This window comes from Ranitomeya variabilis, chromosome 2 (assembly GCF_051348905.1).
Source record: "Ranitomeya variabilis isolate aRanVar5 chromosome 2, aRanVar5.hap1, whole genome shotgun sequence".
NCBI classification, from domain to species: Eukaryota; Metazoa; Chordata; class Amphibia; order Anura; family Dendrobatidae; genus Ranitomeya; species Ranitomeya variabilis.
The window spans coordinates 62,749,228-62,775,238 of record NC_135233.1 but is presented as its reverse complement, the minus strand read 5'-3'; the positions used below and the strand labels follow the sequence as shown (position 1 = coordinate 62,775,238).

At 43.3% G+C, this 26,011-nt stretch overlaps 2 protein-coding genes across 4 annotated transcripts in view; one reads left to right on the top strand and one right to left on the bottom strand.

Moving 5' to 3' along the window:
- Positions 1 to 1,574: 1,574 nt before the first annotated feature.
- Positions 1,575 to 15,301, bottom strand: CHAC2 (ChaC glutathione specific gamma-glutamylcyclotransferase 2). The gene is made up of 3 exons (XM_077282481.1): positions 15,167 to 15,301; positions 7,776 to 7,811; positions 1,575 to 3,169 (listed from the first exon to the last, which is right to left on the bottom strand). Exons 1-3 carry the CDS (start codon positions 15,299 to 15,301, stop codon positions 2,786 to 2,788), a joined length of 555 nt encoding a protein of 184 aa, XP_077138596.1. The 3' UTR covers positions 1,575 to 2,785.
- The window catches only part of ASB3 (ankyrin repeat and SOCS box containing 3), a 130,674-nt gene continuing 119,867 nt past the window's right edge, over positions 15,205 to 26,011 (top strand). The window contains exons 1-4 of one of the 3 annotated variants that reach the window (XM_077282480.1): positions 15,205 to 15,334; positions 21,232 to 21,288; positions 21,465 to 21,666; positions 22,952 to 23,110. In XM_077282480.1, the coding sequence (XP_077138595.1) occupies positions 21,471 to 21,666; positions 22,952 to 23,110 (355 nt within the window). In that variant the 5' untranslated portion in view covers positions 15,205 to 15,334; positions 21,232 to 21,288; positions 21,465 to 21,470. Of the gene's footprint in view, positions 15,335 to 15,441; positions 15,739 to 21,231; positions 21,289 to 21,464; positions 21,667 to 22,951; positions 23,111 to 26,011 lie in introns of those variants that run through there. The other 2 variants (XM_077282479.1, XR_013221020.1) reach the window with 2 other exon arrangements.

The following is a 26,011-nucleotide window of genomic DNA, read 5'->3' as shown; positions in this document are numbered from 1 at the left end:
AAAGCTTATACACAGACCATTATGAAGAAGTGGATAAAAAACATGCACATTGTAAACTTTTACAAGGTTTTATGCACTTTAAACAGATGGTTTCAGTGTTTCTGACCAGACGAGCTGGGTGCATTCATCCCTAAGCGTTTTGTAGGTTTATGTGAAGAACACTTCATCATTAAAAGTTTTGCAACGACGAATAAACTTTATGATTTCATTTTCTTTTGTATCAGGGAATAGGGACATTTTTAATTCAGAAATATATATTCCCCTTTGCTGACAACATTTAAAATAAAACATGTTATGATAAAGCTTATACCTAAGCTGATAGCAGCATGCCGTAGAAGAGACCCTGATTCCAGCGACTGGGCTGATTGCTGCAGTATGGATTATCTCCTGCTGAAAAAACAGTAATATCACAAGGAGAAAATAGTAAACTTGCTGCCATGTATTCGTCCGTATTCATACCTCTATATAACCTCACCCCCACCACTGATTGGCAGCTGTCTGCCTATGCACAGTGTACACAGAAACCTGCCAATCAGTGACATGGATGAGGATATACAGAGCTCAGCATTCACAGAACTGCTAGATCTGCAGAAGAGAAAACTGATTTTATCAAAATCTGCAGCAAACTGCCCAGTAACTAACCGCTGGAATCAGGGTCTCTGCCCCTATATCATGCTGCTCTCATATGGGATAGGAAAAACCTGGTGATGGATTCCCTTTAATGTTTGAGTATGCAGAAGAGCAGTGTAACATAGAAGGTGCCACAGTTGTGTATCCTTTGTGGCAATGACTTCACCCGCAGTAGACAGATGGGTCCTACTTTTCCTCCCACGATATAGTATTCAAATATGTAACACATTAAATATCTGCTTGATAATCAATGGGAAAAGTGCAGTTATTACTTTATATATAATAAATGTGTATATATACTAATACAGATTTTGGCCAAAACTACCAGATACCTAGAGGCTGAATGGATTCAAGTGGTGGTAGTCTCTTCTCTGTTCACAAGGGTTTGTTCCTGAAAGAGATTGTACACTTTATTGTAACAGATGTGCTGAGGACATCATTTTGTGACACTCACCGTATATAAGTATTAAAGGTTGCCCTCCTTCCTATCAGACTGCACAGCTCGCCAGTCCATACAATGGAGGTGGTGGAGGAGCAGTGACCAGACCTGCCCATCAGTCTCCTTCAATTGAGAAACCACTACATATAAGAATGATGATTTTCCACTAGTTAAGCAGCTAGAAAAATGCACAAAAGAAATACAACTATCCCTGCAATTCCTCCTTAAAAACGAATCTGTCAGCAATTTTTTGCTATGCAATCCAACAGCATCATGAGGTAGGGGCAGAGACCCTGATTCCAGCGATGTGTCACTTAGTTGATTGGGTGCAGCTCTTGTTATAGAATCTCAGTTTTCTCTGCTGCAGATCTAGCTGCGCTCAGAATGCCGAGCCCTGTATAATCCAGCCCCATCACTGATTGAAAGCTGATAATCACTTATTGGGGCGGAGTTGGACTAGGAGGCACAATACACCTAGTCATGTAGTGATAATTTACATTAAAAAAAAATATGTTTAATAAGAGCAAAGCATAACCCAGTGAGTGACACCTTGCTGTAATCAGTGTCTCTTCCCCTACATCATGCACCTCTAAGATTATATAGAAAACCCTTCTGACAGATTCCATTTATTTTCTTCCTAGTTTATTTGATATTACAATTAAAGCCAAGAAATCTTTTCTTCTCAAGAGATCAGCCATGTCTCCTTCCTCCTTACTGTCCTGTGTCTGACTGTAGAACAACCAGCTGCAGCAGGAGCCTCCCGCCTTTACCTTGTATTTCTGCAGGACGAAATGTTACCGAGGCCCAGGCCGGGATTAAGTCAAGACTAACTTGAGGATCATGCAGAAAATGCTGTATACACACAAGCAGTGAGGATAAATATATTTCTGGCTTAATTTAAACATCCACATCTAGGTTTAGTCTTTTCAACAGTATTGTTGTGTGCTGGATTGTATGCTTTGTCTGGGGATGTAGTGGTTTCGCCCGGCTGCAGCCTGTCTTCTGCGCATGCGCAACTTCCGTGTATGCGCATTTTGTGACTGCCAGTCACCACCATTATAAATGTTCAAGTTAAAAGTCTGCAATGCCGCCTATTTCATGCTACAAATTGCAGATTCCCTAGATCCGGAAACAATAGAACCGTAGCGGCTTATGACCAGAAGGAAGGAAAAACAGATTGTTCGATAGAAAAAAAAATCTCAATGTTTCTTCTATTTGGACACCTTTTAAAACTCTTTGCAGCACACGGAATATCTAATTTATACTATACCTTCTATCTCAGGCCTTAATAAATGTTATATGATAAAAGCTCTAAAAAGAATTGTTCACTACTCGGACAACCCCTTCTGAATCCCTCTGTGTTTCCCCCTTATAAAAACAACACTTCCGTCAGATGTATACGACTGCTCCTAAGATGGGGAGAGTGAAGCTGCAGGGATCGTGTGACATAATGTGAGGCAATCCCCGGGTGAGCCAGTGCCGACCCTGCTGGAAAGGTGCCAGAGGTGAAAGTATGTGTTATTACTTTACAAAGGAAAAACGGAGATTCAGAAGGGGTTTTCTGAGTAGTGGACAATCCCTTTAAGGTCTATGGAGTGAAATCACTAGAATTGCTTAACCCATATAAAATATTCCAATAACTGCTTTGATATTCGCAACGCATAAATAAAATCCGGACACATTGTCTCCATTCCTACAGGATGAAAGGGATAAAATTTATATACAATTTATACTTTGTCGTCTCTCCAAAAGTTCCCTCACTAACTTCTCTAAGGAGAAGAGGTGCTCATCTGCCTCTTCTGGTACCAGGTTCCTGAGGGAATTTGCAAGTTCAAAGAGGTATTCGGTGTTTTTCCCACTGGGCCCAACGGCATTAAAAATCTGTTCAGCGATGTCTTCTAGGGGAGCGGGTCCGAGGTAGTTGGGGTTGTCGCAGGTTCCGATATACAGGAGAACGTTGAATGGTTTTATTGCAGGATCCTTTGGGTAGAAGACAACAGTCGTAGTCCGGTAGCCTCCTTTCTCTCGAAAGTCAAGGTAGGCCTTCACTTCTTCTTCCTTTCCCTCCGGAAGTCTGTAGGCAACACCCCATACACAGCCCTGGTAAAAGGGAAGCAGACTTGTTGTCAGACTTTGATAATATCTAGAGAGTTAAGTCACTTTATATCAATATGTTTTGTCTAGATTTTTTAAAAGGCGTCTCATGAAGCTACTTGTTCCCCTTCACGACATGCCCCGTACTAGTATGGGGCATGTCGTGTCTCCCCCTTTGATGTGAGCCCACATCAAAGTCGCGACATGGCAGCTGTTTTGTACAGCTGACATGTGCGCGCAATAGCGGAGGGTGGAATCGCAATCCACCCGCCGCTATTAACTAGTTAAATGCCGCTGTCAAACGCTGACAGCGGCATTTAACTACCGCTTCCGGCCGTCGGGCCGGAAATAAGCGCATTGCCGACCCCCGTCACATGATTGGGGGTCAGCGATGCGTTGGCATGACCACCTGAGGTCTCCTTGAGACCTCTATGGTTACTGATGCCGGCTTGCTGTGAGCGCCACCCTGTGGTCAGGGCTCATAGCAAGCCTGTAATTCAGCTACATAGGAGCGATCTGATGATTGCTGCTATGTAGCAGAGCCGATCAGGCTATGCCAGCTTCTAGCCTCCCATGGAGGCTATTGAAGCATGGCAAAAGTTAAAAAAAAAGTTTTAAATATGAAAAAAAAAAAAAAATTAAAAAAAAGTTTAAATCAACTCCCTTTCACCCCATTCAAAAAAAATCAATAAAAAAAAAATCAAACATACACATTTAGCATCGCCGCTCAGAATCGCCCGATCTATCAATTAAAAAAGGATTAACCTGATGGCTAAACAGCGCAGAGAGAAAAAAATTCAAAACGCCAGAATTACGTTTTTTTTGGTCGCCGCGACATTGCATTAAAATGCAATAACGGGTGATCAAAAGAATCTATCTGCACAAAAGTGGTATCATTAAAAACGTCAGCTCAGCACGCAAAAAATAAGCCCTCACCCGACCAGAGATCCCGAAAAATGGAAACGCTATGGGTATTGGAAAATGGCGCTTTTTTTTTTTTTTTTTTTTTTTTTTTTTTTAAGCAAAGTTTGGAATTTTTTTTTCACCACTTAGATAAATAACCTAGACATGTTTGGTGTCTATGAACTTGTACTGACCTGGAGAATCACAATGGCAGGTCAGTTTTAGCATTTAGTGAACCTAGCAAAAAAGCCAAACAAAAAACAAGTGTGGGATTGCAATTTTTTTTGCAATTTCACCACACTTGGAATTTTTTTCCCGTTTTCTAGTACAAGACAAGGTAAAACCAATGGTGTCGTTCAAAAGTACAACTCGTCCCACAAAAAAATAAGCCCTCACATGGCCATATTGACGGAAAAATAAAAAAAGTTATGCATCTGGGAAGGAGGGGAGAGAAAAACGAAAATGCAAAAATAAAAAGGGCTGCGTCTGGAAGGGGTTAAAGGAGCTCCTGCACTGGCGACTCTCGAGAAGTCCTAAAGCTGCAGCTAAACCATGAAAACAACTCTTAAAGGGAATCTATCAGGAAGATCAACTCCAAACCACATTAGGCCGGTTTCACACATCAGTGGCTCCGGGACGTGTGGTGACAGTTTCCTCACGTACCGGAGACACTGACTCACGTAGACACATTAAAATCAATGTGTCTCTGCACATGTCAGCATGTTTTCACGGACCGTGTGTCCGTTTGAAAAACACGGAGACATGTCAGTGTTTGTGGGAGCGCACGGATCACATGGACCCATTAAAGTCAATGGGTGCGTGTAAAACACGTACCGCACACGGATGCTGTCCGTGTGCCGTGCAGGAGACAGCGCTGCAGCAAGCGCTGTCCCCCCAGCTTGTGGTGCTGAAGCCGCCATTCATTTCTTCTCCCCAGCAGCGTTCGCTGGAGAAAAGGAATGAAAAATCAGTTTTTTTTATTTTTTTTGCGGTTGAAATAAAGTTCCCGGTAACCAACCCCCTCCCATCCCCTCCCACCCCCTGTGCACCCGCCCGCTGGAAATAAAATACTCACCCAGCTCCCTCGATGCTTCCTCTCAGCGTCGCAGCTTGTCCTGTATGAGCGGTCACGTGGTGCCGCTCATTACAGTGAATAATATGCAGCTCCACCTCCCATAGGAGTGGAGCTGCATATTCATCACTGTAATGAGCGGCAACACGTGACCGCTCATACAGGACAAGCTGCGGCGCTGAGAGGGAGCATCGAGGGAGCTGGGTGAGTATTTTAATGCCAGTGGGCTGGCGCACAGGGGGTGGGAGGGGGGAGGTTGCCGGGAAGTTTATTTAAACCACCAAAAAAAAACAACAACAAAAAAAAAAAAACATTGATTTTTCATTCCTTCTCTCCAGCGAACGCTGCTGGAGAGAAGAAATGAATGGCGGCTTCAGCACACAAAGCAGGGGACAGCGCCTACTGTAGCTCTGTCTCCTGCACGGTCCGTGTGGTACCCAGTCGGCACACGGCTGCCGCACTGATGTGCCACGTGAGCACACGGACACGGATAACTCCGGTACCGGAATTATCTGGACGTGTGAGACTGGCCTCATGTTAAGTGCTATGGGCGTGACAGAGCATCGCCCCAGCAACTGTCCACACCAAGCCTCTTTAGCTTGACTGATAGCTGCAAGGCAAGGACCCGATGCTTGGGAATGCAGATAGCAACAGATAGATATATATGTTACTGTAAAAGTCAGAAGGACGGTAAAACCTAGGATTTACCAGTCAATCTGGACATTCACCGAGGCAGTCGGTAAAAGTTCAAAATGAAAAGTAAAATTGGACTTTTACCGGTGAAGTCTTGGTAAATGTTAACATTTCTCAACAGCGTTGGTAAAAGTCAGAAATATCTGGTGTGAAGATGGAACATCTGACTTTAACCAAGCGCAGTTGGTAAATGTGCACATTTACTACTGCCTCTTGGTAAATGTAGCTGAGAAGGGTGTAATAAAAAGTGTTACTTTTACCAACACATGCTGGTAAATGTTAAGATTTACCAAATCGCCCAGGTAAAAGTCCAAAATCGTTCGTTTATATGGAATACATCTGACTTTTACCAACGCTGTTGAGAAATGTTAACATTTACCAAGACTTCACCGGTAAAAGTCCAATTTTACTTTTCATTTTGAGCTTTTACCGACGGCCTCAGTGAATGTCCAGATTGACCGGTAAATCCTAGGTTTTACCGTCCTTCTGACTTTTCAAAACTACATAAGAGAAAAGGTAGCATCAAAGAAATGGGATCACCACATTTAGATTTCAAAAAATAACAACAAATTTGACTTTTACAGTAACAAATCCATCCACACCTTTTTTTTTTATATATATATATATATATATATATATATATATATATATATATATATATATATATATATATATATATATATATATATATATATATATATATAAAAAAAAGGTGTGGATGGATTTAGGGTTTAACCATTTCCTGACATATAAGTACGTCATATCAGGTCTCTTTACTTGATGCAGGTTCAGGACCTGAGCCCGAATCTTTCCCTGCACATGATTGCTGTGATAATCCGCCATCATCTGCCTCTAACAGCAAAGAGTGACACACAGCTCCGCAGATGGATGTTAAACTGGTAAATGCTTTTCTGACCACCCAACAGCTCCGACCTGACACGATCCTGAGACACCATAGTGGTGCCACGACGTCCCGATAACTTCTACATATTTTGAGCTGCACAAATATAGCACATTCTATTCACAATGGAAAAATGCTGTATAAAAAAAAATTAAAATAATTGTTTTCTCGTCTGTTGTCTTGCTTAGCAGAAGCCAGTAATCGGGAACGAGAATTCTTACAAATGCCAAATTGACTTTAATATGCGGATAAAAGAGGGAGTGCGGGTTGCTGTACTTTTACTTGCATCTTTTCTCTGAGTTTTTACTTAGTATGTGCAAATAAAAAAAAGCTAAAATTCTAACAAAAATAGAGAAAGGTGAAGCCTAAAACAGACTCTTGAAAGGACAATTGAGTATGTGACTAGACGAGCCCTGACAACAGCCGGCACATGGCGGAGGGATAATGGTGCGATACACAGAAAGTGACAGAACAACCAGCGGATATAACAATTAGCCGGGGCTGCGTGTGGACGTGTTTATCTACCCCTGAGCACATCATGACACTATTACATTCCAGCTGCTATTATCCAGGACACTGGCCACTCGCTTCATGGTGGCGGATCTGTAAAGCTGCCAATTCTATGTGTTCTATCGGTCGTGTATTGCAGGGAGAAACGAGCAGAACATGGCACCACAAGAAGCAAAGAATGCATTTATGTTTCTTCCTTATTGTGCAATTTTTTAATTTTTAAATATATATATATATATATATATATATATATATATATATATATATATATATATATATATATATATATATATATATATATACATACATACATACATATACATACATACATAAATTATAGCTTTGGTTCAGCAGTTTTGATCAGTTAGATCTGGACCCAGAGACCCCCAACCCGACCCCCCCCATCAATGGAAGCACTCGGCTGATCCTCGGAAAGAGAGCAGAGCGGTCTGAGAAGCCGCACACTTTCTACACAGGAGGTAGAAATAATTCTATAATAAAATGTACATACGTCATGTATAGATTATATTTACCTGTGGATCTTCAACCAGTGTCACAACTCTTCCGGGCTAAAAAAAGAAAATTTAAAGAAAAATGTTATTTGATTACAGGATTGAAGTAGTAGTCTTAGTACTATATCATTTCCAATTCCTAAGGTTAAAGAATTTGTCCATAATTCGAAAATGGGGGATTTTTTTTTTTTTTTTCAAAGAAACAGCGCCCCCCTTGTCCATGGGCCAAGTATGGCATTGCAGTTCTCCCAATTCACAGGAAATTGATCACATTTTTTACTTTGTATGAAGATACTTTATTGCAATAGATTATGCACCAGTCACCTCTTCTCGGAGAGCAGAGCAGTGCGCACGACCATTTCCGATCTCCATAGACAATGGAGGGGAGGTCGTACATGTGCAACTTGGCTGCACTCAAGCTAGAGCTCTGCAGAGCACCAGTGTCAAAATTACTGGGGGAGTACAGCCACAGTAAGGCCGGGATCACACATACGCGAGATACGGCCAAGTCTCGCAGGTGAAAACCCAGCTCTGGCGCCGGCACTCCGTCTACTCAATTTTCCCGACTCCCAACCCCACAGCACTGGTTACTACTGAGCATGTACATAAAGTACAGCACAGATTCATCTCAACTATGACCCCACAGCACTGGTCACTACTGAGCATGTACATAAAGTGCAGCACAGATTCATCTCCACTATGCCCCCACAGCACTGGTCACTACTGAGCATGTACATAAAGTGCAGCACAGATTCATCTCACCTATGACCCCACAGCACTGGTCACTACTGAGCATGTACATAAAGTGCAGCACAGATTCATCTCAACTAAAAGCCGAGATCCTTATATCAGGAACAGAACAGACGTTTATAGGACATTTCATAACTTTCCCAAATTCTTATGAAAACATTTACAGCACATCCTGCATTGTACTGCTGTACCCAATTTATTATATATTTTCGGAGTTGGTCCATTTTATACCGGCTCCACCAAAATGGACACTCCGACTACCCCCTATGGATAGGTGTTCATTTAAATTTTTAGTAATAACCCTTTAATGAACAAACACCCCCACCGAACACGAGCAGAATGAATCATAGGGAATATGAGCAGTCTCTTAGCAGTTAGTAAGGAAGCGCATACAGTGTAGGTGATCCACAGCTTTAGCTCCAGCCTTTCCGGGGTCTAGTGCCGGCTCCTGCTCAGGTCTCAATGTTTTAGCTGCAGTGGTGACGTCATGCCGAAAGTGTGCATCAATACTGCAGCCAATCACTGATCACAGCGGCTGTGCTGAGGTAGACAGCACAAGCCGATAAGCAGTGATGTGCTTTGTCGACATGACGTCAACACCCAAAACACCAAGACTGCTGCAGCAGCGGTAAGCAGTCGCTACACACAGGAAGTGTCACTACCTGCTGTGTTTATGATGTCATGGAGTCCACTTCCCTGAAGGTGAAAAACCACTTTAAGGCCAGATTCACATGTCAGAGTTTCCTAGATAGCATATTGGCCACAATGACAGAGAGGCCCAGAGTCTCCCGACGCAAACTCAACAGCCTAAACACATACATGACACTGCCGTGTGAGTCAGGAGACGCTGCTGCCTATCTGAGCGCTGCGGCCTGTCTGCTCGCTGCGGTTCATATACGGACCATGAAACACATGTGTAAATCCGGTCTTCGTATGATGGAGCGTGTCAGTCAGGCGGAGGGTCTCCTTGCCGTTAGCGCCCTGCACTCTCTTTGATGCTATGGTGTTTTTGATTTTCTGCATGCTCTTAGACTATACTAAAATGTATCCAGGCGTTAGGGAGAGGTTTAGGCAATGTGCCCATGATGACTTTTTGATGCATTTTATTATTTGGAGCATTTTCGCTGAGTAAAATATGCAGCGACTTACAGTTACACAAAAAAGTGAATGTAATTTATAGAAATCTCCCGTCCACAGCGTAAACTGACCTGTGGTGCATGTATCACATCCACAACATGTCAACTTCTCCTGTGAGTACGCAGAGTTTTATGTGCAGATTTTCCCCACAGACTTACAAAAGATGCAGAAAATCCACAGGTAAATAACGCACAACTGTTAAATTCGCTTCTGCTTCTGTTTCAATAAAGTTTTGTCAAAGCCACATACCAGGAAGCATCAAAAACAAAGCAGCTTTATTTAAATCATGACGACAACAAGAGACAAAAAGTAGAAAGAAAATAAAAGAAAACACAATGAATAAACACAAGTAACCTAATTTACTGAATAGGTGCAGAAATGGCCCAGAAAATCTACAACATCAAAACACTCACTCAAGAGATAAGGTGAATAAACAAAAATACAAAAACATAATAATAAAAAATTATTAATAATATTGAAATGCATACATAAACATGTAAAAAGAGGGGGGGAAAAAGACAATGCAAAACACTGACTCCTTGAAAAAGCCATTATCAGGCGAAACGCGCGTTGGAGGACACAGGAATCTACTGGGTATGGACTTTGTATAGTATAAGGATATAATTATTCTCTTTACTCTATTACCTATGCCTTTTTGACTTGACGAATGCATGTCTGCAAATGTATATAGGCTATATGTAATGGTTTTTTTCTGACAAAATGGTAGTTTATGATTTGGTCCATATACCCACTCCAATTATAGCACGTTTTTTTTTTGCATTATCTGTTAGCTGTTCTTCCCCTCTTTTTACTTGTTTATGTATGTATTTCAATATTATTAATAAATAATTTTTTATTATTATGTTTTTGTATTTTTGTTTATTCACCTTATCTCTTGAGTAGGGTTTTTTATAGTATTATAGGGTGATATCCTATTTATTATACTGTTTATTTGGGTTGTATTTAACATTAAACACTCACCAAACCCTCGCAGTGGGAGCGTCACCTTAAAGGAGGACTTCAAGTGCTTTTAAGCACTGAGCCAACGTGCTGTCCATGGGATCATGTAATAAGCACAGTGTCGCCTTTGCAGATTTTTCTATCCAAAATGCTGAGCACCTTCATACAGTAAATCATTCACTTGCTACAATGCAGAGATTTACATCAGGACGTTTTGTATCAGGACCAACTGACTCAATGCCGACAAATGCAGTGATAACAATGTAGCCGTTCATACAATGTAATTGTCGCACTGCATTCTGGGGGATTTTTGTACACTACTTAGTGCAGCGGCCTCGAGGCTATATGCACACGCTAAGCACCATATTTGTGCTGAAATTTCCAAATCTCTTGGCAGGAAAAACACAGTATGAAACAGGTGTGTTTTTGCTACAGTGGGGGGAAATAAGTATTTGATCCCTTGCTGATTTTGCATGTTTGCCCACTGACGAAGACATGAACGGTCTATAATTTTAAGGGTAGGTTAATTTTAACATTTGGAGATAGAATATCAAAAATAAAATCCAGGAAATCACATTGTATAAATTATATAAAATTATTTGCATTTTGCAATGAGAAATAAGTATTTGATCCCTCTGGCAAACAAGACTTAATACGTGGTGGCAAAACCCTTGTTGGCAAGCACAGCAGTCAGGTGTTTTTTGGAGTTGATGATGACATTTGCGCACATGTGAGGAGGAGTTTTGGTCCACTCCTCTTTGCAGATCAACTCTAAATCATTAAGATTTTGAGACTGTCACTTGGCAACTTGGAGTTTCAACTCCCTCCATAAGTTTTCTATGGGATTAAGGTCTGGAGACTGACTAGGGCACGCCATGACCTTATGTGCTTCTTTTTGAGCCTCTTCTTTGTTGCCTTGGCTGTATGTTTTGGGTCATTGTCTTGCTAGAAGACCCAGCCACAACCAATTTTTAATGTCCTGGTGGAGAGAAGGAGGTTGTCACCCAGGATTTTATGGTACATGGCTCCATACATTCTCTCATTGATGCGGTGAAGTGGTCCTGTGCCCTTAGCAGAGAAACAGCCACAAAACATAATCTTTCCACCTCCATGCTTGACAGTGGGGATGGTGTTCTTTGGGTCATACGCAGCATTTCTCTTCTTCCTTCAAACATGGCGAGTTGAGTTAATGTCAAAGACCTCAATTTTTGTCTCATCTGACCACAGCATCTTCTCCCAATCACTCACAGAATCATCCAGGTGTTCACTGACAAACTTGAGACAGTCCTGCACATGTGCCTTCTTCCTGTGCAGGGGGACCGTGTGGGCACTGCAGGATTTTAAACCTTTACGGCATAACGTGTTAGCAATGGTTTTCTTGGTCACTGTGGTCCCAGCTGCCTTGAGATCATTAACAAGTTCCCCCCGAGTAGTTTTAGGCTGATCTGTCACCTTCCTCATGATCAAGGATATCCCATGAGGTGAGATTTTGCATGGTGCCACAGATCAATGTCGATTGACAGTCATTTTGTATTTCTTCCATTTTCTTACTATTGCACCAACAGTTGTCTCCTTCTCACCCGGCGTCTTACTTATGGTTTTGTAGCCCATTCCAGCTTTGGGCAGGTCTATGATCTTGTCCCTGACATCCTTATAAAGCTCTTTGGTGTTGCCCATGTTGTAGAGGTTAGAGTCTGACTGATTAATTTAGTCTGTGGACAGGAGTCTTCTATAAAAGTTGACTATGTAAGACAGCTGTCATTAATGCAGGTAACGAGTTGATTAGGAGCATCTAACTGGTCTGTAGGAGCCAGAACTCTTAATGGTTGGTAGGGGATCAAATACTTATTTCTCACTGTAAAATGCAAATAAATGTATATAATGTGATTTTCAGGATTTTTTTTTTTTTTTACATTCTATCTCTCAATGTTAAAATTAACCTACCCTCAAAATTAAAAAACTATACACTGTTCATGTCTTTGTCACTGGGCAAACTTACAAAATCAGCAAGTGGGGGGAAATACTTATTTCCCCCACTGTACTGAGCAATGTATGGGGCCCATTATACTGTATGGAGCAATATATGGGGCTCATTATTCTGTATGGAGCAATATATGGGGCTCATTATTCTGTATGGAGCAATATATGGGGCTCATTATTCTGTATGGAGCAATATATGGGGCTCATTATTCTGTATGGAGCAATATATGGGGCTCATTATTCTGTATGGAGCAATATATGGGGCTCATTATTCTGTATGGAGCACTATGTGGTGCCCATAATACTGTATGGAGGACTATACTGTCTGGTTTTTGAGCTATAGATATCAGTCTTGTAATGTAAAAAGTGAAATCTTTGGCATTGTACTATATTTCTCTGCATCATGAATTGTAGTATGTGTTAAAGGGGACCACAGACTCTTTAGCCCGGGGCTCACGAAAACCTGGAGCCGGCCCTGCCTGTGAGGGGTGCAGAAGATGTGAAGTCAGCATTCCGATGAGTCAAGCATCTAAACAGTCACCAATATTAGCTGCTGATGAATCAGACCTGGTTTTTTTTTTGTTTTTTTACAAGCAGGACTCACTCCTGTGGGTGAGGTGTCATGGAGCAGATTATGTTCCTTTGTGGGAAGGGAGGTAGAGAATAAGCTATAGAAAATGGAGGAGAGAAAGCAAAACGGAAAATATGATTCATCTAGGGCAGAATTCTTCAGCTGCTGCAAAAAACTACAACTCCCATCGTCCTCAGGCTATTAGGGGAACACAAATCTAGGGTAAAGTTTCTGGGCTTTAGTTCTCAAGCTTTCCTTAAAGCAGATGCTTCTCAATACATGCATAATTACATAGCTCTTTCAGACCTGATGAGGCAGCTGTATTTACGGTGAAGATCCATGTCAGAGTGGCTGTAGTATCTTTTCCCACTTAGGATTAACATTTTTATTCTTACAAGTTGAACTGTAGCTGCACTCGTAAAATTCTCAATGTATGGATCATATCACCATTCTGACATGAATTTGCCAAGTAAGTACACCAGCCTCATTGGGTAAAAGATCCGTTAATCAATGTAGGCTGTTCATGGGATGAAATCTGATGACAGGTCCATTTTCTTATTACACAGATGTTCTCGATGTGCAGCTCTCTGTCTGTTGACAAACTACAACGCCCAGCAGCTGGGGAACAAAAGGTTAAGGACTGAAAGTGCAACTCATGGAGAGTAGATCCGGTGGACTGGCAGCAGCGCTGTTTGCTGCAGCCTTATGGTGCCCATACGCACCCATTCAGCTTTATCAGCTGCTATCTTCCCTGAGAACATAAGAATTGGGGGCTTACATTTAAACTGCCCAATTCTTCCCTTTCCCCATCATCATCTGTCAGGGGACAGTCGGGAGCCCCCATGTACACATCAGATAGTCGGAGGTCCCACCAATATTGGCAGATTTGGTCAACACTATGCTTAGGTCTATGGGGCTAATACTGACTGATAAAGTGGGGCCTTGTAAGGCTTTATTCAGACATCAGTGATTTTTCTCCATCACACACAGAAAAAAAAGGACCGTTCCGTGATTGGTCCGTGTGACAGTTTTTGTTTTCAGAGTTTAAGCAGTGATTTTCACATATAGAAAAAAAATTCAACGTGTCTCCTGTCCACTAGGCTGCATTCATACAACGATTTAAAAAAAAACAAAAAAAAACGGAGGGGATCTGTATGAGATCCAATTTTTTTCCCCCACTGGGCACGAAATTACGGCCGTGTGAACGGAGCCTTGAAATGTTAATGACGGACAGCGCAGGGAGGACAATGTGGCCGCCGTCAAGGGTTTTTCATGGATCCATCCACTTGTGCGAGTAATTTAGATCCTTGACTCGGATGAAAATCAGACGTCTTTGATTTTTATTGAGGACGTGGTCAAACAAGACCATGGGCACGTGAAGAGCCCCATAGGAGAATGCAGGTACGTGTCCTGTCTGACGTCGCGCTGGAAGAGTCTCCGGACCCCTCAGCTCGTCTTACGTGTAACCTTCCGGATCTAGGAGGGTATATGCCGTATATAGGGGAGTGTCTGCTCCGCAGCAGCACAAAGTGACCCATGTTTGTAGGTTCTATCAATGTGAACTGTAACGTGGCGTCCGATACATTATTAGGTAGGATTTATAAGGTATAGCCCATAGGTTTGCTGGTCCTGGTGCGTTATAAGGGGCCATCGTGGTCCTCCTGGGTGAGGCTCAGCTTGTGGGGGCATTGGAGAAAGAATGGCACTTTATAAGAAATCAGAGCAAGTGTTCTATCCCCCTAGCAGGACTAAGAAAACAATATATTTATATAAATCACAATATTGCTCTTGGAAAAAAGCAAGAAAACAGGAGAGAAAAAAAACAACTGACATGAAGGGGTTAAGTAGAAAATATTCCTTAACTGTCGGCCGATCTCGGGCCGATCTTTAGTGGTGACAGATGCGGAGGATGGGCAGTATCAGGCAGGGTCACCAGCAGAGAGCAGGCAGGGTCATCACCGTGACAATGGCCCCCGTGACCCTGCTGACTCGGGAGGACCGTGCCGGCTCTTACCTTGCCCGGGACCCCTCGGTGGTCAGTGCTGCCCTGCCAGAACCTCCTGCTGTAGCACGTGATGTAGCCCACCAGCCTCTCCTCGTAGGGGAAGTCCACCTTCCAGATCAGCGATCCGTACCCGAACACCCACATGATGAGCGGCCGCCTCTAAAGCACCGACACCAGGTCTGCCGGCCGGCAGCGGCCAATGTGGGCGGAGTCTCTCAGCTCAGCTGTCACCCAGCCCCGCCTACTGATCTGTCCCATCTAGTGACGTTACACCGCATAGCATTACGGGAAATGTAGTGCAACGTCATGGTTACGCTGCAGAATGAGATAATTTTGAACGAGCTTTATTGCTTCGTGACAAAACGAACATCACGGGCTAAAATTCTGGAGAGAGATTCGATGCCTAGTTGTCGTATATTTGCTAAAGATTGCACATAACGACGTGCAGTAGGAAATCAGTTGACTTTTGGTGAAAGGTTCCGACCACGGTTTACGGTGGGCGTGATTTCTTGTCACGTGACGCAAGGTACTCGAAGGGAGGAAAAATACAGCGCGGGAGAGCGAGTGAGCCGAGGAGTCAGGTACCCTGATGACGTCACACGTCAGTGGCACAGAGTTACGCCAGGCTGCGTGTATCTGCACTGCTGTGTGTGCCGGTGTAGCGGAGCTGTGGCTGGAATCTCTCCGTGGCTGCAGTCTCGTGTGCAGTGCGCTCCGTGTAATGCAAGGGGTTGTCTTGGACCTGAAAGACTGGAAACAATAGTCCCTGCAGTGATGACATCACATACATCCGTGTGACCGCTGCAGCCAATCACTGGCTTCAGTGGTCTAATGCCATGCACATAAGCATTGTCCAGGAAGCCTGTGATTGGCTGCAGCGGTCACATGGATGTAAGTGGCGGCGGTATTGGAGCCCCGCTCTCCTGTGGCCTCTGTGTAGCCAGGGCAGGAGGCTGTATGGGCTCAGACCAATGGGATTTTGGCTTTTCTCACATCGGCGTTGTATCTGCCTCCTCGGCTTCTTTAGTCTGTGTTCACACTTTGCATTTTTGCTGCTTTTTCCCTGCAAGCAAAAACCTGCTCTTAGCAGTAGTGAGGCAGCTTACAAAAAGCAGGTTTTGCTGCAGGATCCCAAAGTTCAGCTTTGCTTCCACCACAGCAGCATGAACACAGGTGACCAATACAAGACCTCTGTGACACCATAAAACCTATTTGGATGAGCGCTGACCTCCATCTTGACAGCATGCACTGGTCCCCGTGTTATTCTATGGGGCCGCGCACATGTCGGATTGCTTTCCCCGCTCTCAGGATAGCTTGCCCAATTTCCATCTGATTATCGGACCGCGCTCGGCCATAAGTGTCTACGGGGCTCTAGAAAACCGTGGGCCGCACAAGTAAGACCTCCAAGTGCGCTCTGATTTTACAGACTTGTATGGTGAAGATGGAGATTATATATATATATATATATATATATATATATATATATATATATATATATATACATGTGTGTATATATATATCTATCTATCTATCTATCTATCTGAGAAAATCAGTTCCCACTCTGATCAGTGTGTAATTTGTGTAGTCGGACTGATTTTCTCGGATGAGAGAAAACCGGTCTTGTGACATGAGCCTAAGGCTGCCGTCACACTATCAGTATTTGGTCAGGATTTTACATCAGTATTTGTAAGCCAAAACCAGGAGTGGGTGATAAATACAGAAGTGGTGCATGTGTTTCTATGATACTTTTCCTCTATTTGTTCCACTCCTGGTTTTGGCTTACACATACTGAGGTAAAATACTGACCAAATACTGCTAGTGTGACGGCAGCCTAAGAGAAAGTGCTGTCAGAAATAATCTCCAGGTGAAACATGGTTTCAGCATGATTAGTTTGGAAAGACCATACCCATGCGTATCGCCATAAGGCCTGTCCCACACGTCCAGATAATTCCGGTACCGGAAAAATCGGTACCGGAGTTATCCGTGTCCGTGAGCTCACGTAGGCCATCCGTGTGGCACACGTGCGGCAGCTGTGTGCCGCCTCGGTACCACACGGACCGTGCAGGAGAGACAGTGCTAAAGTAAGCGCTGTCCCCCCAGCATGGTGCTGAAGCCGCCATTCATCTGTTCTCTCCAGCGATCGCTGGGGAGAAGGGATGAAAAATCTTTTTTTTTTTTTTTGTGTTTAAAATAAACTTTAGGGCATCCACCCACCTCCCACCACCTGTGCGCGCGGCCGCCGGCATTAAAATACTCACCCGCCTCCCTCGAAGCTTGCTCTCCGCCCCGCAGCTTCTCCTGTATGAGCGGTCACGTGGTGCCGCTCATTACAGTTGATGAATATGCGGCTCCACCTCCCATAGGGGTGGAGCCGCATATTCATTTCTGTAATGGTCGGCCCCACGTGACCGCATACAGGAGAAGCTGCGGCCAGGACACTGCGAGGGAGGCGGGTGAGTATTTTAATAACAGTGGGCGGGCGCACAGGGGGTGGGGACATGGATCTTTATGTTAAACACGAGAAACAAACAAAAAAAAGGATTATTCATATCTTCTCTACAGCAAACGCTGAGAAGATATGAATGGCGGCTTCAGCACCATGTGGGGGGGACAGCGCTTACTGTAGCGCTGTCTCCTGCACGGCACACGGACTGCACACGGACAACGTCCGTGTGCGGTACGTGTTTTACACGGACCCATTGACTTTAATGGGTCCGTGTAATCCGTGCGCTCCCATGAACACTGACATGTCTCCGTGTTTGGCACATGGAGACACGGTCCGCAAAAAATCAATGACATCTGCACAGATGCATTGATTTCAATGTGTCTACGTGTGTCAGTGTCTCCGGTACGTGAGAAAACTGTCACCTCACGTACCGGAGCCACTGACGTGTGAAACCGGCCTAAGATGGCTTCATCAGGGGCACTAGTCATGTGCAGACACAAGCAATGCTCTCCATTGCTGAACCCCCAGGCCAGGAGTGGAGCTGTCAGGTCTGGGGCTGATGTGTGGACACCAAGCATTGGAGCCTTGTACAGATTAGCCTGGAAGTACATGGGGCTGTGCAGACGCCTCGTGGGGGTATAATTTGATATGTCCCCTATGCACTTGTGGCTTCAGAGCTTCATCTCAGTGATGGCACACTGGTACTAGATTACTACAACCCCTGGCAAAAATTATGGAATCACCGGCCTTGGAGGATGTTCATTCAGTTGTTTATAGGAAACCTGTCACCCCCCCAGGTGTTTGTAACTAAAAGAGCCACCTTGTGCTGCACTAATGCTGCATTCTGACAAGGTGGCTCTTTTAGTTCTTGTTCCTGCTGAAATAATCATTTTTGAAATGTGTCCCTCGTACCTCGAAATCGTCAGGGAGGCAGGTCTTTTCCCCCCTAACAGAGACACATCACAGCCGTCACTCATGGCCTCTGTGCGCCGCCTCCTCTTCCATCATTGGCGTCCCCGGCGCCTGTGCTGTTATTTTTTTTTTTCAGGCATGCGCAGTTGCGCTGCCCTTTGAACTTACAGAGCAGGCGCCGGGAACGCTAATAAAGGAAGAGGAGGCGGCGCCCGGCGCGCAGAGGCCATGAGTGACGGCTGGGAGGCTTCTGGATTAGGGGGAAAGACCTGCCTCCCTGGCGATTTCGAGGTATGAGGGACAAATTTCAAAAACAATTCTTTCAGCAGGGCCAGGAACAAGAACTAAAAGAGCCACCTTGTCAGAATGCAGCATTAGTGCAGCACAAGGTGGCTCTTTTAGTTATTAACGCCTGGGAAGGGGGGGTGACAGGTTCCCTTTAATTTTGTGAAAAAAAAAAAGCAGATCACAGACATGGCACAAAACTAAAGTAATTTCAAATGGCAACTTTCTGGCTTTATGAAACACTGAAATGTATGAAAAAATGTGGTAGTCAGTAATGGTTAATTTTTGTAACCAAGCATAGGGGAACAATTATGGAATCACTCAATTCTGAGGAAGAAATTATGGAATCATGAAAAACAAACAAAAAAACACTCCAAAACATCACTAGTATTTTGTTGCACCACCTCTGGCTTTTATAACAGCTTGCAGTCTCTGAGGCATGGACTTAATGAGTGTCACACAGGACTCTCCATCAATCTGGCTCCAACTGTCTCTGATTGCTGTTGCCAGATCAGCTTTGCAGGTTGGAGCCTTGTCATGGACCATTTTCTTCAACTTCCACCAAAGATTTTCAATTGGATTGAGATCCGGACTATTTGCAGCCCATGACACTGACCTTATGTGTCTTTTTTTCAAGGAATGTCCACTTGGTGCAACAGCTCTCCAAGGTGTGATCACTCCTTTTTAGATGCAGACTAACGAGCAGATCTAATTTGATGCAGGTGTTATTTTTGGGTATGAAAATTTACAGGGTGATTCCATAATTTTTTCCCTCAGAAATGAGTGATACCGTAATTTTTCCGCTATGCTTGGTTAAAAAATGTAACCATTACTGACTACCACATTTTTTGTTCATGATTTCAGTGTTTCATAAAGCCAGAAAGTTGCCATTTGAAATGACTGTAGTTTTGTGCCATGTCTGTGATCTGCTTTTTTTCTACAAAATTAAACAACTGAATGAACATGCTCCAAGGCCGGTGATTCCATAATTTTTGCCAGCGGTTGTATATGGAAGAGATGAGAGAACCGCAGTCGCTCTCTTATTTTTTTGTCAGCTGCTCGTCTCCTGGAGAACAAAATGATCAATAGTTGGAAATCGGATATGCCCCATCATTCTCTTCCCTGACATCTGTCGGTACGGTATATTAGACTGTGATCAAATCCCTCCGATATTGGTGGGTACAGACGACTTTAATGTGTAAGGGGGCCACTAAAGAGGTTTTCTGGTTTTGGAAAAAACCTCTCCCCCTGTTGTAGTCTGGTTAATAAAAAACAAAACAAACGAACATTACTCACCCTCCCCAGGTCCAGTTGTGATTCTCTATCGCTGCTTGAGGTGTCTGTTATTATCTGCAGTGCTGATGTCACATCAGCAGCGCTGCAGCCAATCAGTGACCTCGGCAGCTCTGAGTGATTTATGCCGCCTACAGGGGCAGATCCGTTGCACTCAGTCATTGGCTACAGTGCTGTCGACATGACATCAGTGCTGCAGACAATAGCAGACGCTGGGAGCAGCGATGGGGACTCAGCACTGAACCTGGGGAGGCGAACTAAAGAACAGGTTGTTTTTTTTTTTTTTTTTAAGGATTTCTGTAGTTGGGAAAACACCTTTGAGGCCATGTTCACACATTGCGGTTTTTTTAATGCAAATTTTCAGCTGTGTTTTACAGTGCCATCAAAGTCTATGAAATTTCAGAAATATCATGAACACAGCTTGCTTTTTTGTCCTCAGTATTTTTGTGCTTTGTTCGATTTTTGCACTTTTTGCTGCATTTTTGGTGCCAAAACTTGATGAAGTAGAATCAGGTTTCTTTTTATGCACTAAACTTTATCAGTATGCACAAAAGACCAATGTGCCATGGAAAAACGCAGCAAAAGCTGATTTTCTTTTTAAAGCAAGTTTCTTACTGCTAAAAGAGCAGGTTTTGCCTGCAGAAAACAACTGGTCAAAAATGCCACATGTGAACGTAGCTTAAGGATTAGCTTTAGCTATGTCTTCGCTGTGCCTTGGAGACTGTGCTGGAGGGGATTTCTATTAGCTGATCATTAGGTGCGGAGTGTGACTGCGAGTGTGCGACCATCGGTACTCTGCTCATTATGCGGACACTCACAGTACCAGACTTTGCCCTCTAGGTGGCGCCATACTGTGTCAGTAAATGTCATACCTGCTTAGAAGACTTTATTGCGGCAGCCGTGTCACATGAAGGAGGACGCTCACCTCAGCACCACTGCATTGGGGGGAACAATAGTTGTTATAAATGTCCCCCAATACGTGTGATAGATTATATAAATTCAGGGCTGTGGAGTCGGTAAGCCAAACCTCAATTTCCATGACTCCGACTCCACAGCCCTGTATACATTTCCATGTTCCTGTCCTTCATGGACCTGCGATGAAGATGTGTAACACACAGCCTCTTCCTGTTATTTCTAGAGATTCCAGCCGATCCTACAGACCCCAGTGACGTGTGATCCCTACCTGCTGCATGTGGTAAGTGAGATCCGTAGGTGTCAGCCGGTAATTACCGCGCTCTGCAGACCGCGCAGCACCGCACACCGGCCCTCACGTCTCCTCCGACATCCCCCGCTCCTGCACAGCGTTGTTAGGGACACCTAACTGGCTCCGGCGTCACCATCTTGGTTATTGAGCTTCTGTCTTGTGTACAGGTGGGAATGGATTTCTCCGAGGCGTATACTGATAGATGTTCTACTGTCGGACATGCCGCTCGGAGCGCTGATATAAAATCCTTGAGGAAACTAATTAAAAAAGGAAGAAGCGTGGATGTGCCTGATAACAGAGGATGGATGCCAATTCACGAAGCCGCGTTTGCTGACGCCGCGCCATGTTTACAGCTGTTAATTAATTCAGGTATAGGCGTCATTCCCGGCGCGGTGAGACGCTCGTTACACGCACTTCTACCACTCCTGTCTGCTCTTTGTGCTCTGCTCTGATTAACTCCCATCATCTACAATCCTTATAGTCAGACCTTTTCTTTCTTTTGTCTACTTTGCCTTGCTCTTTATACATCCTGGGCTTCTTGTACATGTCCAGTGTACCACGCAGGTTACCTCTGCACCCGGCCTTGTCGGACTGGGCAGAGAATACCGTTACTATGCCAGTACCCCAGCACAAAGAAGAGAAATGTAATTGTTGGAGAGAGATTTTGCCCTAATTTGGAGCTAATTTGTGCAATTTCAGCCAAATCATTAGTGATGAGTGAATATACCGGTACTCGTTACTTGAGATTTCTCGAGCATGCTCGAGTATTTTTAGTGCTCGGAGATTTAGTTTTTAGCGCCGCAGCTGAATGATTTACATCTGTTAGCCAGCATAAGTACATGTGGGGGTTGCCTGGTTGCTAGGGAACCCCCACATGTACTGATGCTGGCTAACAGATGTAAATCATTCAGCTGTGGCAAGAAAAAACTAAATCTCCGAACACTAAAAAATACTCGGAGGACTGTTTTGTTTTTTTTGGCCTCACTATGAAAATTCCCAATGTGATCTGTAGTGATTATAAGTGAGGAAACGTGCTCAGATAAGGAGTTATCCAAGCATGCTCATGCAACTGTGGCGTGCTCGAAATAGTCCCCGTGGCTGCATGTCTCATGGTTGTTTGACAGCTGCAGCACATGCAGGGAGTGCCTAACAATCAGGTAATCCCTGTAGGAGACATGCAGCCGCAGGGACTCGAACATATTTTTCGAGCACACCAAAGACACTCAGCACCTGAGCATGCTCAGATAACACCTGATCTGAGCACTTTCGCTCATCACTAGTGGCGACAGCATAATCTGATTTTTCATCTCTGCCCATCAACTTTTGATCCTGAGCATAGATGTTCCGTTCATGTCCATAATGTTACTATTAAAAGTGATTCAGGTGTAGTGCGCTCCTCTTATATCTACAATGGTGTAGACTCCATTGACTATACTGGGGTCCGTTGGGTTTCCCTACTGGCTTCTTCCATTTTATCTGACTGCATAGTTTAACATGCAGAGGTGGAGACTGTGATCCATTCCAGCTGCCGCTCGGCAAACATGCCACTAGTCCTCGGATCTGTGGATACTGCACCATACAAACACGACTGTGCTGATGTTATAAGCAGATGCTCCAGTCTCCTTACTAATGCTATATGATGACACTCCAACAGCTCCGTCCCGGGCATACGTCAAGTCAAAGACATTCGAAGGGGAATCCGCTCTGCATCTTGCTGCAAAACGTGGAAGTGTCGGGTGCTCTCAGATCCTGCTGCAAGCCGGGGCCGATCCCAACGACCTCACCAATGACGTAACCACGCCGCTGTTCCTAGGTGAGATCTCATGGAGCCTATAGACTTCTACGGGCACATGGGATTTATTCTTAATTTGTCAAAAATTATATCATGGATCTCAAAATGTACACACTAGATTCTCCCACTCATTAACCACTTTGTGACCAAATCATGTAAATGCAGCGGCTATGCAAGGGAATGTGCACAAGGCCTTTTCCTGGAAGATCTACTCTCCAAACTGCCTGAAAAAAACTAAGCAAACTAAGCACTTAAATGAATGAACACATGTCTTTTCTATGTCAAAACAACTTGCTTTGCATTTAGAGGGTTGGTTTTTTAACCCGTTTACGACAAATGACGTATGGAAAATGGCATCACATTCCTGGCTCATGATAGCTGAATTAAATAGATTAATACATATAAATAAAACAATTTATTATTTATTTGAAAAAAAACAAAACAATTAATAAAAAATAAAAAAACACACATCTGTTATCGCTGCGTTCATAAAAGTATTGGTTATCAAAACATGACATAAATTAAGCTGATCATTAAATGGCTTAACAAGAAAAAAAACCCAGAACATCAGAATTCTGTTTTTTTGGACACCGCAACATTCTAATTAGTCGATCAAAATATTGTATTCATGCCAAAATTATATCTGTAAAAATGTCTGTTCAGGCCCCCATAAATAAGCCATCATATAGCCCCATACCTCGAAAAATGAAAACATTATGGATTTCAGAAAATGGCGACAGAAGCAATTTTTTTTTTACATTTTACAAAAAAATTTTTTCACCTCCTTAAAAAACAAACAAACCAGAAAACAAACTATACATGTTTGGTATCTGTGTAATTGTGCTGACCTGGAGAATCATATTGCCAGGTCACGTTTACTGTATAGTTAACACAGTAAAAAATAATAATAATATTAAAAAAAAAAAAAAAAAAAGAATTGTGGAATTGCAGTTTTGACACACTTGCAATTTTTCCCCCGTTTTCCAGTGCAGCACATGATAAAGTGAATGGGGTCATTCAAAAGAACAACTTGTCCCCCCCTAAAAAAGCCTTCATACTGTTATTGGGGCGGAAAAATAAAAAAGTTATGGCTCTTGGAAGAAATGGAGGAAAAAAAGAAAATTTGCTCTCTCAGGAAGGGATTAACTGTTTCAGGCTTCCAAAGACGCCAAGCGGCGACAAGATGTGAAATAACCATTCTTCTTCTGCTTTGAAAACGCACTATACTTTATAATAGTCAATGGGAAGGGATTTTATGAGCATGTTACCAGCAGAGGAAAAAAAAACGATTGAAAAATGCCAGTATAGCAAAGAGACTCAAAAACGCTGGATAAACACAAGAAGCCCCCCAAAAATGCTGACAGTCAAAAAAGTTGAAAAAATGCTTAGTAATGACCAAAAGATGCTTTAAGGAAAAAATACTGGAGATTCCTGAAGCGTCTTCTTGTTGGTGTGCACATACACCTACACAGCCAGCGTCTGCCTGTAACAGCAGCAGCCGGAGCGAGCGCCAGTCGCAGCTCTTTAACCATTTAAATGCCACTATCGATGGGGCTCTGTAGAAGTCACCCATGGCTGCCATGTTGGTACTCATAGGTCCCTATCTGTTTCTCCTTCTTAGGAGAATAGCAGTTTAACTCTAAATTGTAGTATAAACGATTACGGTAAGTGATCCCAGGTTCAAGTCTGCACAAAGATGTAGTAAAAAACATCAAAATGTTGTTTGCATGCTAAATGGGTGTCAATAAAAATGTCAGCTGAGCGGGTAAAGTACAAGATGTCTCGTAACTCAATTAAGGGAAGTAAAAAGCAAAATAATGGAAATGCAAAAAAATTGAAAATATCCCAGTCATGAAGGGGCTAAACAAACAAGCCAAAAAAATCAGATGGCCTCTGCCCAGTGGGAGAAGTTTCTTTTGCAGGTGACCAGCCACCACGCACGCTCACACCCTAACGCTGTATTCCACAGTCCGAATACTGAGTTTAATGCCCAAACTGACCTCAGTTCTCCTGATCAAATACAAGAGACCTAATGTACTAAAAATGCATACATATTAGTCCTTACACCCTAAGCTACATGCTATAGGTCACACTCCGTATGAAACCATATATACTCACAAAGCCAAATAAATTAGTGGCACAAGGAATGTAGAAACAAATCCAATAATTTTATTTATACAAAAAATTCATATAAAATCATATCAATGTATATAGGTACGTAAAAATAGAACTATAGAGAGACAGCAAAATTAGGCACAGGAACAGTCCTAATAAATCTAATAAACGCTATATGGCACCCATAATACGTAGCTACAGCTTCATCATATGATCATCAGTAATCCAGTGATCTCAATATAATACTACATAGCCAAATGCCAACAACTTCTGTATCAGTGGCTCATACAAGAGCGCTTCGTTATGACCATCTTCAAAAGCTGCAAAAATGACTTAGGGACCATAAAACAGTGCATATAATAGGTATAATACCTGTAGTGTGCCCAATTGCCATCACGTCCCACCCCGACGCACGTTTCGCCTGTTCTTCTTCCGGGGGCGTGTCTACTGGGGAGGCGAGAGGTCTTTTTAAATACCCCATAGCCAATCAAAAACGCCATTAGTAAAACCATGTGATTGTGACGAAAAAATGAGCCGACAGGGATCTGACGGCGCATCCGGCGCTGAGACCACTCGCTGTAAGAACCACCCACCCCCAGTCTATGGAACGCATGCGTTCCACCCGGCCGTAACAATTAGTTACTTTTAACTAATGTACTAAAAAGTAAAATAGATGAATTAATATCTGCCTTTCTTTCTTCTTTTAAAACGCACATCAAACACGCACAATAGATTTTCCACCATGTCTCAGCAGTGATTTTAGTTTTTAGTAGGGGTATGTATTGATCTATTGACATTTGAGTCCGC